The sequence below is a fragment of the Durio zibethinus genome, chromosome 12 (genome assembly GCF_047325235.1).
Source record: "Durio zibethinus cultivar Kanyao isolate XHJ-2024 chromosome 12, ASM4732523v1, whole genome shotgun sequence".
NCBI classification, from domain to species: Eukaryota; Viridiplantae; Streptophyta; class Magnoliopsida; order Malvales; family Malvaceae; genus Durio; species Durio zibethinus.
In genome coordinates this window covers 22,031,553-22,051,573 of record NC_143173.1, presented here as the reverse complement: position 1 = coordinate 22,051,573, position 20,021 = coordinate 22,031,553, and the positions used below count along the sequence as shown (strand labels likewise).

At 25.9% G+C, this 20,021-nt stretch overlaps 1 protein-coding gene across 2 annotated transcripts; it reads right to left on the bottom strand.

Annotated features, from left to right (window-relative positions):
* Positions 1–8,015: 8,015 nt before the first annotated feature.
* LOC111296640 (uncharacterized) lies at positions 8,016–13,802 on the bottom strand. Of its 2 annotated transcripts, XM_022891037.2 has the most exons (7): positions 13,248–13,802; positions 11,993–12,355; positions 11,724–11,867; positions 9,247–11,100; positions 8,657–8,997; positions 8,517–8,563; positions 8,016–8,415 (listed from the first exon to the last, which is right to left on the bottom strand). In XM_022891037.2, exons 1-6 carry the CDS (start codon positions 13,723–13,725, stop codon positions 8,543–8,545), a joined length of 3,201 nt encoding a protein of 1,066 aa, XP_022746772.2. In that variant the 5' UTR covers positions 13,726–13,802; the 3' UTR covers positions 8,016–8,415; positions 8,517–8,542. The 2 variants fall into 2 exon arrangements, with proteins under 2 accessions (XP_022746772.2, XP_089597340.1); XM_089741214.1 differs by lacking the exon at positions 8,517–8,563 and having other exon boundaries at positions 8,205–8,415.
* Positions 13,803–20,021: the final 6,219 nt, after the last annotated feature.

Genomic DNA, 20,021 nt, shown 5'->3' with positions numbered 1-20,021 from the left:
CAGCCCAAGCTTAGTATTCTAACCTTGAACCAAAGCTAATAAGCTCTTTCAAAAAGGCCAATCACGTATTTCTCAATCATTTGATCAGTAGGCAACACATTAAGAAAACCACTACAAGTTGAATGATTGTCAAGCAATAACTAAGAGAAAACTCTTCAAAAGCATGTAGTGCGTTTTAACATAGATGCTCTTTAAGTTAAAGATTTAAAGAAGACATTGGTTATGATTTCCCTAACAAAAGGGCTAGATCATAAAAAGTTTTACTTAAAATTTTTCACTTCGATAAAATCTTTTAAAATTCTCACCAAACTACTCCAAATAGCAGAAAATATATAAATGCTAAGTAAACGATGAAGATTTGAAATGATAAAGGTGAAGGAGGAAGTTCACCTTATCCCAATAGAAAAAAGGGTAGAAAGGTCGAGCATCCCCTAAGAATGAAGTAATTTTACATTGTTGGGTACTCTAATGCCAAGAACGTAAATAAAAAATATGATAATTATACTGTACTAAATACCTTTTGAGAAAAGATTATGATGTACATTAAAAAAGACCCTCAATTGAGGTAATCGAAGCATACGAAGCTAAACATTAAAAGAGTCAAAAACAAGATGTGTGCCTTCCATCGTGATCACATCTATACGACTGAAAAATACATTAATTTGATGAATGAGATTAAAAACCTAATAAAAAAAGGTTGGTTAAACAATATTGTTGAGAATAAAAAATATGGCTAGAATAAAAGAAACTTTTAAAGATGAGAAAAAAGAGAGCCACAAAGAAAAAACTACAAACAATTACCAAATTGGCTAAAAAAAAAGACTACAACAACTGCCAACTTGGCTATGGTAAAGGTAAAACCATTGACAGGCTCGACCAGAGAGATGAACAGAGAAATAAGATTGATAATTGACCTACTATCGAACTATAAGTGTGATAACTAGTGGGATCTTAGCTACAACCAAGAAAAAATTTGATCAAAGAACTGTAATGTCAATATAACCAACAACTAAAAAGCTAAAATACTAAAAAGATAAACAGATATTTTTTAGCTCAGAGGACCTGAAGGATATCCAATTCATATATGACGTTACAATCATGATTACCATGCTAGTGTACAACCATATAGTAAAAAAGATACTCTTTGACAACGAAAACTTAATTGTCGTCTTGTACTATTTCACTATGAAAAGGATGGGAAGGTTATCCCAAAAGGAGACATGTTCTTTAGAAAAGTTGAAGTCTTAAGAATAAATAATTAAGGTGAAAAACTGGCACTATATTTTGAGATCGGTTGCTTGCTTCATAAATAAAAGCATAACCATGTAATGCTCTCAACAATTTTATCAATATCCTATTTGGATAAAACATTAACTAAGAACAATTTAGAAATAATGCTTTGATGCAATTATGATTTCATAATTATAATCTCATTGTAATTTGATTGTGAAGCATATTTATTCCTATGACTTTATCTATAAAAAGTAAGTAATATTAAATATATGTTTATACAAACTCATAGATAAAGAATGCCTTAAATAATAATAGTAGTATTTAATATGATATGTATCTCATATACAATTCGATTGGTCATAAGGCATACATCAACACAAATGTTTTCTAACTTATTCTATTTACAAAAAATTGATTCGATGGTTATTCTTCTTAAATTATGTTGTTTCAATCAACAAGCGTATCATTTCATTAAGAACACACTTTGTTGAATGATGATAGTTGCCATTTGCAACTTTTAACTAGTGAAAGATTGTTCTTGAATCATTATAATTCAAAAAATAAAAACTAGAACTTTTTAGCATAAAACATGATTTTTCATGCTAGGATAGTAAACTTCTTTACCAAGATAGTCTACTTCTTTTTTTGTATTTCAACCTCCAAAATGCTTTGTAATATAGGGTAATCGACTACTTTTTTTTAGGCATTTGAATGCATTAATTTCTATAATAGAATGCAACTTAGCTCAAGGTAGTCGACTTTCTTATGTATTTTTGTAATAAAATGCTTTTAACACAGCATTCGACTACCTATGATAGAGTGTTCGAATTACACTTGATAAAAAGTCTTTTAAATAATTTCTTTCATGTTTTAAATTATCCCTATGCTAAATTTATGCTTTTAGAGTTAAATTTAAACATTATTAATTTTCATTTCTCAATTATCTTTCACTATTTTAAAAAAAATTTCAACGAATACTACTTGTTTTGCTTCAAGGTACGTATATGTTGTTGACGGGGAGTTTATGTCTCAAAATTTCAAACCTTTATTCATATGCATTAGGCTAATATAGCTTTATTAACCTATTTTTTTTGCAATATTTGGTTTAAAAATACATTTACTTACGATTGTTTTGAGCATACTCTTAAGGATTTCAACTATTGAACCAATATATCAAGTGAGTGCTTGAATTAGGCTAGTATCTCATCTCTATAATTAATAGAAGCACTTCAATTACCTGATGAAAAACTTCTAAGCTCATCAATTATTTAAGTAAAAACTAATTAGACGGTTTTGTTACCAAAATAGCAATGGATAACAGAAAAGGTAACGGTTTTAAGAAAAAATAATAAATCAAATCTTAGGGTAGTTAAGTATTAGATTTTAAACCTCGTGAGTCCCTCAAACTACATGATATCTCTATAATCAATCCAACGACATTGAACCAATATAGCTAGTGAGTGCTTGAATTAGGCTAGTATCTCATCTCTATAATTAGAAGAAGCACTTCAATTACCTGATGAAAAACTTCTAAGCTCATCAATTATTTAAGAAAGAACTAATCAGATGGTTTGTTACCAAAATAGCAATTAACAACAGTAAAGGTAACAATTTTAAGAAAAAATAATAAATCAAATCTCAAGGTAGTTAAGTGTTAAATTTTAAACCTCGTGAGTCCCTCAAACTACATGATGTTTTTGCTGTAATTTACTTAAAATAAAATCTTATTTTATTTAACTCTAACTTTAAAAACTTATTTTAAAATATTTTTCTTTTTCACGTTATTAGTAATATTTATATTTTTTTACAAATTTAATGATATTTATATGACATCAAATTTTTGTAGTCATAATTTCATTTATAATTAATTTAATATATGTCACTTCAAATTTTATAGTTAAAATTTCTTTCTAAAAATATTTATCAAAATGATACATTTATGGGTTTCTTAATCCAATTTTTATGTTTTTGTTAAGTTTTTTTTTTTTTTTGTTTTGTTTTTCTATTTTTATGTTTTTTGTTTTTTTGTGTCATAACTTTTTGGTAAAAAAATCTATCCATTAGACAAAAAAAATATAGAGTTACCACTAATCTTTTTTATCGATGTACGATTATCTACCTATACAAATCTATCATTTTTAAGATTATCCTAGATCTTAACTAAGGGTTTTTAAAAAGAATAAGTTTTGGTTTATATTAATAGAACTAAATTTGGATCTATATCAATAAAACTAGGTTCGAGAATTGATTACATATAAGAAATGTTTTAGCATCCCATAACGCTTAAAATTGGTATCAAACTAATCACATGTTATTTTGTCTAAGCCTTAATTCAAATAGTTATATTTCTTATTTTTATTAATTTTAATAGTTAAATATCGAAAAAAAGTCTTTAAGCTTTCACCAAAATTTTTTTTTCTCACCTTAAGAATAATCAAGATAAACTTGTTGTTCACTTGAAAAGGCTCTGTCTTCTGATTCATTAAGTATTTTATGAAAAATCAAATCTTAATTCCTTTTATTTATTTACAACATAAAATCATGCAAAATACTATCAACATATCATAGAAGAATCATAAATGTCATGTAGTAACATCATAATTAAAATAGGAAAAAAATAAAAAAAATCATGCAAATAAATAAATAATTCATGTCAAATATCATAAGAAATTATGCAAATAAATAAAATTTATGCAAAATATCATGCAAATAAATAAACTATAACTATAAAAATTCATGTCAAAGGTTTTTTTTCCTTTCATTATTTTCAATTCAATCACAATTGGTAAAATAAAAATAAAAACCAAAAATAAAATTAATACAAAATTAGAAAATAAAAATAAAACACAGCTAAAGTAATGAAGTATTTAGAAAAAAAATTCAACATAAAGGTTTTCATAAAAATAATAATAAATAAAATAATAAAAAGGTAAATATAAAAATGAACTTTTTTTGAATATTTTTGCAATAATCAATATTTAAAAAAATAAAAAATAAAAAAAAGAGAATTTTTATCCAATAATGAGATTTTAAGATAATCCAAGTGGTGATATATAAGAAATCTTTAGGTGAAATGAGTTTTTAAATACTATTGTATATTGGAGTATTTATAAAAAGTTTTCAATATAATAAAAAGATTCTTTTTCTTCTTAAAACAATGCAAAAATCAAAATCAAAATAAAAAAAACATTAATAAAAAAAAAGATAAATAAGATTTGCGTTTTAATATTTCATTATTCGCATTGCATGCATGTCTTTAATTTTTGAAAAATAAACACGAGTCTCTGAGTATGAGTGTAAACGAATAAAGCTTTCGACGAACTATTCATGAAAATATTCAATTTTTGCTCATTTATGTTCGTTTATTAAGCTTAACAAATGATCGTGAACAATATTTTTATTTTCATTTATTAAACAAATTGAATACAAATAGAGGTTTATTTGGTTCATTTATGTTCATGAACAAGTTCGTTCATTTGTTGTTCATTTGTTATTCTTTTGCTGTTCATTTATAATAATACTAATAAAATTACATTTTTATCCTTTATCTTAATCCTATTTTAAGGTTTGTTTATGTTTGTTTGGGTTCATTGATATTTGTTTAAGGTTTGTTTATTTGTTTAAATTTGTTTGGTTATGATTTGTTTATTGTTCATGAACATATCTGTTTGTATATGTTCGAGAACATGTTCATTTAAAGTTCATGTAATGTTCATGAATGAGCTCATTTAACTTAATTAAATGAATATGAATCGAATGTGAATAACATATTATTTAAATGAACAAATAAAGCAATTTTCTTAACAAACATGAATCAAACATGAACACCTCTAAAAATAAATAAACAAACCACAGACATACGTTCATTCATTCTTGTTTGGTTTGTTTATAGCCTTACCTCTGATGATAAGATTCTAAGGTATTCTAAGTAGTGATGCCTAAAAAATCTTTATGTGAAAAAAATTCTTTCAATATTACCAATGTAATGAAACATTTTGAGGATTTTTCAATATCAAGGTTCCAATTTATTTTTTTTCAAAAAAAATAAAATAGTAATTTTTGTATAAAAAAAGAATGTTTTGTGAAGAAAACAAAAATAAAAATAAACCAAAATTGTGATAAAAGAAGTCAAGAAAATTATTTTTAAATATCAAACTTAAGTCTTTTATGTCAAAAGTAAAGGATAATAAACAATTAATTGGTATCATTTTAAAAAAGTGTTGTGAGGGTGCTAATCTTTCCCTACAAGTAACTGATTCTCAAACCCAAACTGTTTTACAAACTCTAAAATTATTTTTTTAATAAATTTTTATTAATTTTAAGATTTTATTAAAATGATAAATTTTAATAGGTGACCAATCACATCTAACCAAAAAAGATTAGTAATGATTGATATTGTTTTTAAATTCATCTAGCAACTTCAAAATTATTATAACATACAAGGATAAGCCATACAATTTGAAAAAGTTGACATGAAAAAAATGTTTATATGGAAAAAAAATAAAATGCGACGAACTTTTTGCCATGTCATCATTTTTTTTTGTGTGAATAAAAAAATTTTGACATGTCAATAAAGACAACAATCATTTAAGCAAAAAGTCAAAATACCACATCATTAATTTAAACGAAAAGGGTTAAATATATATATATATATATATTTAACCTTTAAACTTTGTAATTTTTGTCACATTGGTACCTAAAATTTTTTTGTCACATTAATACTTGAACTTTCAAATCGTTATCATATCAGAACCTTTGACTAATGTTATTAGTCATTTTGTTGACATAGTATGAATATTCAATATGATGCTGATACGTGTTTAAAAAATCAAGTCAGCGCTACATCATTAATACCACGTGATGAGCAAATCATATTTAAAAGAAAAATTCAGAAAAAATTTAATAAAAAATTTTACAAATTCTAAAAAATTCTAAAAATTTTAAACACTTCTAAAAAGATTTTCAATTTTTTAAAAAATTATAAAAATTTCAAAAAATATTTAAAAAATTTTCAAAAAATATTGAAAATTTTATAAAAATAAATTCTAAATTTATTTTAAAAATTTAAAAATTTTCAAAAATATTTTTAAAAAGTTAAAAAATTTTAAAAACTATTAAAATTCTAAATAATTCTAAATTTTTTTAAAAAAAATTCTACAAAAAATTCAAATTATTTAAAATTATTTTAATTTAAAAAAATTTTAATTTAAAAATTATAAAAAATACAAAAAAATTTAACCTTTTAAGATATTTTTTAGCATGCAAAATTGTTTTAAAATTTCTTGAAAATTTTTTAAAATTCTAAACAATTCTAAAAAATTAAAAATATGAAATATTTTTATAAATTATAAAAATTATCATAATTTGGAAAATTTTAAAAATTCTAAAAATTTTTTTAAAAATAAAAAAATTCAAAAAAATTTAAAATTTGTAAAAATTAAATTTTCTTAAAGTTTAAAAAATAGAAAAACTTAACCAAACTGAAAATAAGAAAAAATTTAAAAACTCTTAAAAGTTTTTAAAAAATTAAGAAATTTCAAAATTTTGAAACATTCTTTAAAATTTAAAAAATCTAAAAAAAATTATTTTTTATTTTTTTTTTTAAATTTGGAAGTTATTTGAAAAATTTTAAGTTTCCTTAATTCTTTTCGAATTTTTTGAAAATTTTGAAAATTTTTTAAATTTTTAATAAGTTTTTTAAAATTTGTAAAAGTTTGTAGAATTTGTTTTATATTTTATTTTAAAAAAAATTTGAAAGTTTTTTGAATTTTTTAAAATTTTTTTTGAAATTATTTAGAATTTTTAAAAATGCTCATAGTTTTTTTTTGAAAATTTTTATAATTTTTTAGTTTATTTCAAATTTTATAATTTTCAAAAAAATTTTAAAAATTTATTTTAAAATTTTTCAAAATGTTTTAGAATTTTTTAGAATTCCTTTTTTTAAAAAAAAATTTTAAAAAATTTTTTTTGGACTTTTGAAATTTTTTTGAATGTTTTATAATTTCTAAAATTTGTTTAAGTTTTTTAAAAACCTTTTAAGAATTTTTTTAGAATTTTATTTGAAAGTTTCTTTTAAAATTGAGGTGGGCATAACGTAGCATGATGTGACAATGATGATGTAGCGTTGACTGAACTTTTAACACGTATCAACATATTATTAGATATTTATGCTACGTTAATAAAATTAACTAAGGATATTAATGAAAAATAGTAATGTGATAACAATTTAATAGTTTAGGTATAAATGTGACAAAAAAATTCTTTAGATACCAATGTTACCAAAATTACAAAGTTTAGAGGTCAAATATGTATTTAATTTAAACGAAAAAAATTTGAATCATTAACAATTTGACTAAATTTAACAATTAATTAATGTATAAAGATTTAATTTGAACATATTAAGATAAATAAATTAATTTTACTATTTTATTAAAATACAAAAATGTATTGTACTATTTAACCTATTATTACGAACAAAAATTTTCATCTTGGACGAAATACTTGTAACGACTTTAAACATTTTTTATGAAAATTTATTGAAAAAAATTTCGTTGATAATGTAATTTAGGGACAGAATAAAAGTTAATTTTCTTACAGTAGTAAGAATTTTTTAGAATTGTTGGGAAACTTTGAAATCTTTTTTGGGAAGATAGACTGGTTTAAATAGTTGACTTTCTCGGAGTTTGTTGACTTGCCATTGCACCGACACAAGTTTATTACTTATTCTCTCTCTCAATTAAGCTTCATGTAATTAGAATTAGAGCAGAAACCTCACTGCTTTTAACATGATCAAAAGAGTCAAGTCCATGTCGGATTCATATGTCATATTCATAACAACACTACCACACCATTAACAATTACAAGAAACTAAATTACATGAAACCTGCATTAGTCTAAGTTCTTACTTGGGAACAAATTTCAAACCAGAATTACATGAAACATTAAACTCACCAAACTTTCCTATACCACTATCTTCTCTCATCATTCCATCTAAAATTTGCTGGTTTATCAACATAAACAAGAAGAACAAGTAAAAAGACATATCTTGTACATAGTTGATAAAATTAGAACATCAGATACCATGGAACTATGGAAGAATTCAATTTGCTAAATGAAGAGAGGTGATGGAAATTCTAAACTTGGATGGACATCTTTGACGAATTCAACGGCTTTTTCCATAACCTGACATTGTGAAGCAAGAATAAAATTAATCCACCAAAATTAAAGAACTCTATTTTGTGCATATTCTATGGAAAATTTATAATTAAAAATTATTAAAGTACCTTGAAAAGGATACAAATTTTCTACTTCAACAATTCTTACCTTGAATCTGCAAGAAAATTATAAAGTTTTAAAGAAATCAATCTTTGAGGAAAGTTTTATAAACGATATATCAATAACAATAAACAAATTAATTACTTACCACGTTTAGATACTCTAATTTGATTCTCTTAAGTATAAAACCAACATCCTTCATATCTTTTCTTTCTTCAGGTAACTCAGCTGAACATTTTAAAGCTAACCTCATTATAGATGATATACAATTAGCTTTAGCCGTAAAATGTTCTTCCTCATTTCCCAACAAGCTAGAATCCGCAGCAGCAATTGTTCCATTAGATAGTGATTCTTCCACCCAATTCTTCATATTTATTTCTTCAACAAAAATTTCATTTGTGGGCTTCTTTCTTGTGAAAATTTCCATTAATAAGATACCATAGCTATATACATCACTTTTTGTAGAAATAATTCCTGCAGATCCATATTCTGCGCATTTTTAAAACATAATGGAATCATTAAACTGATGTCACATGACTTTTTTTTATAAAGGCAAAGTGGTATGTTGAGTAAGAAAAGAAGATAAAAAAACTTGCAGAGACAAAACTAAAACTTAGAGTATTAATTAGAAGCAAAATTAGAAACAAGATATCATAATGTCATTAATCATAAATAAGATGAACGCTGAGGCATACATACACCTAGCAATAAAATTGAATAGGGGAATGAAATTATCACCTGGTGCCATATATCCAATAGTGGCCAGTGTCACGGTTTGTTTCATGGAATTTGCCTCTCCCAACAGTTTGGCAATGCCAAAATCTCCCACATGTGCAACCATATCTCCATCTAGTAGGATATTACTTGGTTTTAGGTCACAATGGATTATAGGATTTGGATGTCCCAAATGGAGGTATTCTAATGCTGATGCAACATCTATCATTATGTTGATCCTTTGTAGTATATCCAAGAAATAATGGCCAGAATATAACCATTTTTCAAGGCTTCCGTTAGGCATGAATTCAAGCACTAATGCTTTGAAATCCATACAAGAGCAATAACTAATGATCTTGACAAGATTGCGATGAAGTATATTTTGCATAACTTCAAATTCAGCATTAAAACTCTTAAATCCTCCTTCTACCTGCAAGTTAAAAACTTTTATTGCAACAGCCGTCCCATCTGACAGTGTTCCTTTGTATACCGAGCCAAAGCTTCCAGAACCAAGCAAGTTGGCATCACTAAATCTATTAGTCGCTTCTATAAGTCTATTGTGCAAATTTGCTGTCAATATTTCCATAGTTGATAAATTTCCTTCAATTGACAGATTTGTGCTCCTTTTCCTGCACCTTTTTAAGACAAAGATGAAAGCAACTATCCATATTATGGAAGCAATTGTTACTATACCATATGTCATAACATGAACAATGTGGGTCTTGAATAGTCCATGGCTGGAATTTTTGCAAGGAGGGACTTGTAATTTAGGTGAGCCACAAAGTGCATAATTCTTCATAAATGATTTAGCTGTGAAGTTTCTAAAGCATCCTTGAGTGGGAATCTCTCCTTCTAATATGTTGAAAGCCACATTAAAGTACTTGAGATAGGTCAGTCTTTCCAAAGACTTAGGAATTATCCCAGAGAAATTGTTATCAGATAAATCTAAGGTTTCCAAACTTGTCAAGTCACCCAATGATGTAGGAATCGAACCTTGTAATCTATTACTAGACACGGACAAAGTTTGTAAATCATTTAGACCTCCAATTGTGGCTGGAATATCACTTGAAAATAGATTCCTTGACAAATTCAAATATGTTAGTACTCTCAGATTTCCAATATCCCTTGGAATTGAACCATTCAAATAATTTGATGACAAGTCTACCTTCAAAATATAATTAAGGCTCCAAAAGGTGAAGGGTATTGTCGAATACAACTTGTTGGATGACAAATTTAGAGTCCTTAAAGAAGTCAAAATACCCAAACATGTAGGTATTGATCCTTGAAGCATATTACCACTCAATGATAAATAGCTCAGTTTCTTCAAATGACAAATATTGTATGGAATGGAGCCTTGTAACTTATTATCATCAAGAAACAAACCTTGCACTTTTTGGAGCATTCCTATTGTAGCTGGAATAGACCCATTTAATTCATTTCGAAAAAGCTCCACAGCTATAATGTTGCTTAGGCTACCAATTTCCGTTGGAATGGCGCCTTTGATTTTGCAATCATGAGCACGCAAAGTTTCCAGTGATGCTGAGAGATTAGAGATAGAAGCTGGAAGGGTGACATTCAATGGATTCGATGCTATGTCCAAAACTCTTAGATTCTTACAATTTCCCAAGGAAGAAAGAAAGCTCGACATATGACTCGAAGTTTCTATGGTCAATTGGTTCATCGAAAAGCACAACACCTCAAGGAATTTTAGATTGCCAAAGGAAAGTGGAATATGGCCAGAGAAAGAGTTTTCATTCAAAGTTACAACTCTGAGTCTAGAAGCATTAGAGATGGAGTCGGGAATATTTCCACTCAGATTATTATTCCTTAGGTAAAGCCCTTCAAGATTTGAAACCAATCCCATGTTTGGTAATTTACCTGAAAAGAATGCATGTTTTAATTATAAATTAATATTTGATACACTATGTGATTGCATGATTTAGTGATCATATATAATATTTATACACTAATATTATATCAAATAAAAATTCATATAAAAAATAATTTTTTAAAATGCATATGAGATAGGTTCCAAGCCTAATACATAGGAAGGTGAACTACTAATATTTTCTTATTTTTAAATTAGTATTTAATTAAATTTTATGGTTTTATATTAGTTCAAAGTTAATTAAGTCTCTAACTCAACAATTCACATTATATGTATAAGTATAGATTCCATTTTTTTAATTTTTCATCTCTTATAAATAGCTTCACAATAAATTTTGTCCTTTTTTATAACATTCCCATTGAAATTGTAACTTTTTTATTTCTTTGTTTATGAAATTCATCTAAACAGTCAACGTTATTATAATTTTCACAAACAAAAATGCCCTTTTTTAATATATGCGATTATAAAAAATTAAATTTTGATCATTAAAATTAAGAATTTGATTAGCACTTTATCAATAGTGTATACGATGTTCATAGTCTATATAGTAATTATACCTATTTTATACTTCTAAATTAAAACAAATAAAAAAGATGTTTTACGAGGAGCTTACCGGATAGAAAATTGTTATTGAGAGAAATTTGTTTTAATGAAGAGATGTTGAAGATAGATGGTGGAATCGGTCCACTTAGGCTCATATTTTTTGCATAAAATACCTCCAGTTCGATAAGATTCCCAATCTCCCATGGGATTTCACCTGCAAAAATGATAATTGCAAAAACAAAATTTGAACTAAAAAGAGGGAACAAAAAAAAAATCAAATGAAATAATTATAAAAGTGGAGAAAGAAAGAAAAAATCGTAAGTAATATATATAGCTTACCTTTTAAAAAATTTCCACTCAAATACACATTTTTGAGCTTGGTTAAATTTCCGATGCTTCTAGGAATGAGCCCATTGAGTTGATTAAGAGACAATAACAGAGTTTGAAGATTTGTGCATTCTCCTATATTTGAAGGAATGTAGCCAGAAAATTTGTTGTTGGATATGTCAAACACTTGAAGTTGGTGAAGATGGTAACACATATCATCTGGAATATTACCAGATAAATTATTATTGGACAAATAAATTTCCTTCAAAGATGAAATTTTGAACATGGAAGCTGGGATTGGACCAACTAGGCTCATATTTTCTGCAGCAAATATCTCCAATGCATTAAGATTACCGATTTCTCGAGGGATTTCACCTATAAACACCATGAAAGCAAAGTTTTAATGCCTTTTGTATCATAATTTAAAAATAATAATAATGATAATAAACATTCAACATTTCACCTTTAAATTTTTTTTTTTTTTGGAATGGATGAAAGTAAAATATCTTTTAAAACTTTCTAGGTCCAAAAAATAAATTTTAAAGATGCGCACATGAAAATAAAATATTATACAAAAGTCATAGATGATTGATACATTTAACTAAGCCAATTATGTATACCAAATTTATCTTGAAAGTAAAAAGTTTTTTAGTAACAATAAGAATTAAAATAATATCACCTAATAGGAATTTTAGTCAATAATGAAAATATTAAGTAGAAAATAATACCAGCTGACAAGATTTAAATCCTAATTATTAGAACGAAGTATTTAACACAATATTAATTGACCACCCAATTGTTGGCAACATTAAAAATAAAGCAATTATTTCCAAAGTTCAGCTTAGAGGATGAAAAACAATATATAGAGAGAGAGGAATCAACTTACGCCTAAAATTAAAACGTTATATATTTTTTTAATTATTAATTTCAATAAATTCAAAAAATAAGAAAGATATATAAAAAAGAGAACCAAAAATTATTTAATTTCATCTCTTTGATCTATTAAAATAATAGCTAAAAAAAGTAGTGTAAAATTTTTTTGTACAAGTTGGTTCCTCTCTTATATATAGAGGAAAATATCAATTTATATCAGTGTAACCAAAAAGTTTTACACTTTTTTTAATCATTATAGATCAAAGGGTTAAGTGAAAAAGAGAAAAAAAATGGGTTAATCTTATCTCTTACATCCATCAAAATCAATGATTTAAAAAATGTAATTTTTTTTTTTGTAAAAGTTAATCCTTTCTATATATATGTAGCATCGTACCTTGGAAACTATTTCCACCCAGTTGTATTTCTTCAAGTGTAGTTAAACTTTCAAACCATGAAGGAATCTCCCCACTAAAAGCATTGCAACTCAAATCAATGAGTTTCAAGCGACGCAACTTGGCCAACTCATTGGGTAGATTGCCATGGAAATTGTTGCCAGTCAAGTTAAGTGAGACTAGGAACGACAGATTTCCTAGGTGTGGAACAAGACTTCCCCCAAGACCCAGGCCTGAAAGATGCAAGACAGTGACTCTTCCATGGCGGGCACTGCAAGAAATGCCAACCCAATGGCAGACTGTGCTAGAAGTGGTCCAATTACTAGCCAAAACATTGTGATGATCAACGATTTGGCCTTTGAATTCGAGAAGTGTGGACTGATCTGTGGTGAGATTAGTCACAGTCATACTCATAGCAAAGCCAACCATAAAACATTTTATCACAAAGATTGAAAGAAACTGGATGTTGATGTTGTCCATGAGTGAAAGCAAAGAGCAGGAGAAATGAAAAGAAACTTGAATCGATGGAATCAATGATTAAAAAAACCTTGATTGAGCATTGCTTAAATAATTATTGAGTTCAACTTTTACAGATTTCAGGGACCACTCAAGATTATTCAATAGACTACCAGTTTTCCACTTGTCTGATTAACAAATAATGTTAAAGGTATAGTCAGTCAAGCCTATAACACACTTTGTTCTGGCAAATAACGCGGTTGTTAAAGGTGAAGATGCAAAGTTTAACTTGATTCCCACCCTAGCATGCATCCTGCAGCTATGCAGTTTAAATTCATGGCTTTTGTAATCCCTTTTTCTACTTTTATTGGCGATAACCTTGGGTCGGGCAGGACGAAATTTTGTCCGCTCCAACTCAGACCTAACATTTTAAAAATCATATCTGATTCGGACTCAATGTAAATTATTTATTTTTTATATTCAATTTTGATCTGTGTATAATTCATATCTGATTTGAAATTAATTTAATGATTTTAATTTATAATTATATTCATAAAATATTATTTTTAATATAAATTATGTCTTTATTATATATAAATATAATATTTTTATTAAATTAATATTTTAAATTAAAATATTAAAAATAATTTTATTAATATATATACATTATTTATAAAATTAATTAACTAATATCAGGAGAATCGAGGTAAAATATCCTAAAACTTGCTACTGACCAAATCTCATTAAAAGAAAAATTGATTCACTTTCTAACTTAAAAAAATTTATCAAATTGAGATGAATCAAAATTTATTGAATATAAATTATTTTATCATTCATAATTTTTAAAAGTACAAATTTTTTTATTAAAAAAAAAGTTTAACGTGATTCGTGAAAAAGATTCGGAGATGCTTTTTCTTCTATAAAATAAAAAACGGATTAAAAAAATAAGTCAAGGAAGACTTATTAGTAATATTGAGTCAAGAATCACAAGTCTTCGATTTTTTTTTTTTTTTGACTTGTACCGACCACGTTATTGCTTTTAGCAAAGTTATTTGGCTTAACTTTGATCAGATTCCTTTTTTTTTTCTTCTATCGAATCCTTTCATATTACTTTTAAATGTACATGCTTCTGAATTACATGTTTGCACAATGTTTTGTGATCCTTAGCTCTCTTCTCATAATTCAAATATAAAATTTAAAATAAAAAAATTTGAATTATAACCATTAAGATTTAGTCTTCTAAATGAAACGTTTTACAATATTTGTTTGACCTATCAAGAATTGTTAAAACATAGGTAGAATTTTATCAATTACATTGCATTAGTCATAGCTATCAGAAATTGTATGAAATGATTATTTCATGTTGACATATATTTTTTTCATTCAAACCATATAATTACATTATAAAAAAAGTTCACAATTCACTACACATAACATGTGATAATTAAATGTGAATATTTATTTTAATAAATTTATTAATTATTTTATAATAAATCATTAACTTTTTTAAATAACATGATTATGTGAATATTATATATATATATATATATATATATTAACGTGGAGTAATGGTTTAATACAATGTTTCTTTTTATCTTTAGGGTTGCAGGTGTAGTTTAGTAATAAATCTTTAGTACCAAATGAATCCAATTTTAACTTTATAATTATCTCTCAAATTCATGCATATTTTTTTGTCAAAAATAATATTTATATAGAGAATAAAATAAATTAATTTAAAGGAGTTAAAAAGATAAAGAATAATTATTTTTCTTCTCTCCTAGGGTCCCCTGGATCTCGCTGGTGTCCCTTACATCATTATTTTTCTCCTGTGGGGTTCTGTCTTGCCGTTATCTTTTCGTCTCCTGCTTCTTCTTTTTTTTTTTTTTTTCACTTTTTCTTGTCTGACACTTTTGATAAGTGTTGCGTACGTCAATCCTTTTTAATTTACCATATATCAACGGCCGATGATTTGGAGGAGCTGTGGCCCAAACTAGCATTGATTGAAGAGGACCAGAATAAAGTAGTCATCCAAAAGGAATGGTAGGAAGCAACGTTGGTGAAGGGAAGAAATTGTCTTGTGGAACAAGCATTGACCAAGAAGGTCGTAAACGTTGAAGTTACGAACACGTTTTCTCTAAAATCTATAGACTCTTAAAAGGGAATTGTTGGAGTATGGTCTAAAGACTAATTAGATTTTTTAAAAATACTCATGCTATATTAGAGATTTTATATCTGAGAATTATGTTTAAACTTTCAATTATATTATTAATGTTTAATGATAAATTTCTTACATTAAACAAGTTTTACAAGTGACTTACAAATAATTATAATTATGAGATCATTATTACAGTAAAATTATATATTTTAAATATTTTAATTAATGCTTTGCTACGAAAGGATGTCTATAAAAGTTGTTGAGATTGATATGTATTTATACTTTTACTTATGAATGTAGGCATCGAATTTTGTTTATGTTTATTCGATAAAATCTTATTTTTAGTTCTTATTTATTAATATTAAAATTATTAAATAATTATAATGGTAAATAATCATAATAGTAACATTAATAATAATATTAATAAAATAAGAATAAAACAAAAAAATAAAAATAATAAAGACGTATTTACTGAAAGGTTGAGTTTTTAGCTTTATATATCTTGTTAAAAAGATGTCATTTTGGCATCAGTAAATCCAAAGGATCTGCGCGTTTCTGTTTGAACTGACCCGACCCGAGCACTAACCCTTTTTGACCCGAGTGCCAGTCGACCGCCTGGACCTGAGCCACTTCCAGTCGAGCCATACATTCGAGCCGTTTTTCTTCCTGGAGCCGAACCGATTCCAATTGCTGAGCCGAGCCACATTAATGTTTATTGATTTATTTATTAAATTAAAATTATTTGGTATTCCTTAATTTATTTTATTTTATTTTATTTTTTTCTTAAATGATTTTCTTAAAATAAAATTTTCAAAAAAATTTTTTGAGAAAAAGTTAAAAATATCAATTTTTCTTGAAAATATATTTTTAAGGGAAAGTTGAAAGTATCAATTTTTTTTAAAAATAAAAAAGGTTTAAAAAAATATATTTTTAAGGAAAAGTTGAAAGTATTAATTTTTCTTAAAAATAAAGTTTTTAAAATAAAAAATTTTCAAAAACATTTTGGGGAAAAAAGTTGAAAGTATCAATTTTTTAGGAAATAAAAAGTTTTAAAAAATATTTTTAGGAAAAAGCTAAAGGTATCAATTTTTCTTAAAAATAAAATTTTTAAAATAAAAATTTCCAATTGCTTTAAAGAAAAATTGAAAGTATCAATTTTTTTTTGTATAAAAGCAATAAAATTTTTTAAAATGAAAAGAAAAATATTTATATTAAAAGGTGAATCATTATTCTTTTTTATTATTTTATTTTATTTCTTTTATTCTTTCTTTTTTGTAATTTTTTTTAATGTTAAATAATCCAACGATGGAGTATCTGTAAGTGAAACAATAGTTTTTTTACATACTCTTGAGGTGAGAGGATTTTTCTTAATTTTTTGTCAAAAGTATTGGAGTCAATTAAGAATAATTTTCAATAATTAATTACTTGGTAAATTTTTTAGGTTTAATGGTAACACGAAATCAAGTTGATACCATCCTTCGATGGGCGTTGTGAATGTGCTATAACCTTCCTCACTCATAACCGAACTTCCAAATCCCGTTCTGATTGATAGACCCAAACTTATTCTTTTAGGAACCCTTAGTTAAGCTTAGATGTTTCATGAAAGGATAAATTCCTTAGGTGGTCAATCGCACCTAAACAAAAAAGATTAGTGACGATTCTTAAAGTCAATGTCTAGCGATAAATTCACAGATCTAGACGTTATGACAATAATAATAATAATATAACATGATTATAAAATTAATTACTAATAAAAGAAAAAAAGTTTTCCTACCTAGATGTTAAAGGGAATACAATCATACTTTAAATAATTTCGTCTAGATATTGAAGAATTATTGTAAAAAAATAAAAATTAAATAAATTAATATTAACTTTTCATAAAAAATTTTATTTTTTTTAAATCACAAAAATTGAACTTGTTCCAAAAGTCCTCATAGATGTTGAAATTTTTTAAATATGTTCACGTTTTTTTAAAATTAAAAAATCTAAACCTCGAAATTGAAACCCTAAATCCTTCAAACCCTAAAACTAAATCCTAAAATCTTTAAACCCTAAAATTGAAACCTTAAAACTAAAACCCTAAAATCGAAATCCAAAATCCAAAACCCCAAACCCTAAAATTCAAAACCTTAAAATTCAAATTTTTAAAAATCCTAAATTTAGCACACAATCCCGAATCATCACCCAAAAAAACCATGCAAGTCTTAAAACCCCAACCTAAACCTATACTCAAAACCATTTCAAAACTCTAAGGATATGTGTGAAAATCTCAAATAGAGTAATTTGTTCCCGAATGCCACCTAAATGATGGAGTATTTAGAAAATTTTATTCCATTAAGTTTTTCAAACGGGTCCTTAATTCGCTTTAACAATATGGTTAATAACTAATTAATAATAAAAGTATATTAAAAAAATGAGATTTTAAATATAAATAGTCATACCTAAATTCTGCCTAGATGTTGGAGAGTCAATATGGTCTCATTATACTTAAGAATTCATTTTTAAATTGCATTTCATCATCTTACGTAATATTGGCATCATGATATTATTGTTGGTGCTCATTTTGTATTTCTTTATCTTTAATTTTTGTTCGTTACCTGATAATGCCATTGTTTAATTTCTCATATAAAATGTTTTACAAAACAAAACAAAAATACATATTTTAAAATTGTGATATAATAGAATAAAACAAAAATAACAATCCAAAAAAAATAATTCTTGGTACTCTGCCTAAATGTTGGAGAGTCACCAACAATTATCTTCTACAAAAAGTGTTATTTTTATTTTAAGGAGTATTCTGTTAAATCTTAAGCAAAAAGAGTTATTTTAAATTCTGTCTAAATGTTGAAGAATTTTAAGATAATTCTTTAACTTAAAAATTTTCTCAATATTCATAAATAAAGAGTTTTAACAAAAATTTATTTTTAAATAAAGGGGATTATTATTAAATTTCAAATCAAAACCATTTCATCTAATACCGAGAATAGTGCATGATTAAATGGTATTAATTTATGAGTGTTGTGGGAATGCTAATCCTTTCCCATACGTAACCGATTCCTGAGCCCAACCTGATTTTTTGTATACCGAAAATTATTTTTTTGATAAACTTTAAACATGCTTTTATAGTTCTATTAAAAAGATAAATATTTAGGTGGCCAATCACACCCTAAAAAAAGATTTGTGACAACTCCTCTCATTTTTCTGAATTTTTAAAACTTTTTATGTCTGGCGATCCTAAAACTGTTAAGACAATGAAACAAGTAATTAATCTCGTAAGATTTTTTTGGTTGAAGAAAAAAAGTGGGAGTAGCACAAAGACTTATCAAGAGGTCACTTATTCTTGTATTACTCTCTCTCAAGTATGCTTAACTATAAAGTTCATATGGGATCCAATATATTAGTGCTAGTGTGATTACACCCACATAAGTTGAAGTTTATATAAACTTGGCAAATCACTTTAGTATTTATGGCAACATTCTCATTGGTTGTTGTATAACTGATTCTCTTACTTGAAATTACTAATAATCTTACATAAGGAATGTTATATTTAGATATTATCTTACTTATGATCACAACCATGGATGCCCTAATAAGACAATGTTAAATATAACATAAGACATATTAAGATGCATACTGTAATTAATAAAGGATTCATCATCACCTTAAAAGATCGAGAGAATATCTTATTAGTCTTGATAAGAATAAGTCAAACCTCGTTTATTTTTCTTTAATAATTAGGGATCATAAGTTATTACTATATTACAATAATGATCTATAAATATAAAATTGATTAATTGGAGAATTAATGATGAGGTCAAAAGGGTTTGATTGATCTAATTACAAATCTTATATTTGTTGCCAATATATTAAAGAACCTAATGAATCACACACATATAAATGTATTATAATATATATATCTATAAATCTATTATTTGACACAACTTTAAAAGCCATGACCAATATTTTTTATTTTGGTACAATTGACCATCTAACTGAACCTGCGTCATTTTAAAGCGAAATCTTAAGCTTAACTCAAATATCTTTAAAGGAATAGATTCTAATCTATGAAACCAAAATTAGATTCGATAGTATGATTACGTGTAGTGAAGGTTATGAGACTCCTACAACACCCATCCAAAGGATGTTACTAACTGATTTCATATTA

Coding starts and splice junctions, on each gene's coding strand:
- LOC111296640 (XM_089741214.1), bottom strand. CDS start 13,725: ATGGACAACATCAACATCCAGTTTCTTTCAATCTTTGTGATAAAATGT. Junction 11,101..11,723: donor CAATAACAATTTTCTATCCG/GTAAGCTCCTCG, acceptor CATTCTTTTCAG/GTAAATTACCAAACATGGGA. Junction 8,416..8,656: donor AATTAGAGTATCTAAACGTG/GTAAGTAATTAA, acceptor TCACAATGTCAG/GTTATGGAAAAAGCCGTTGA.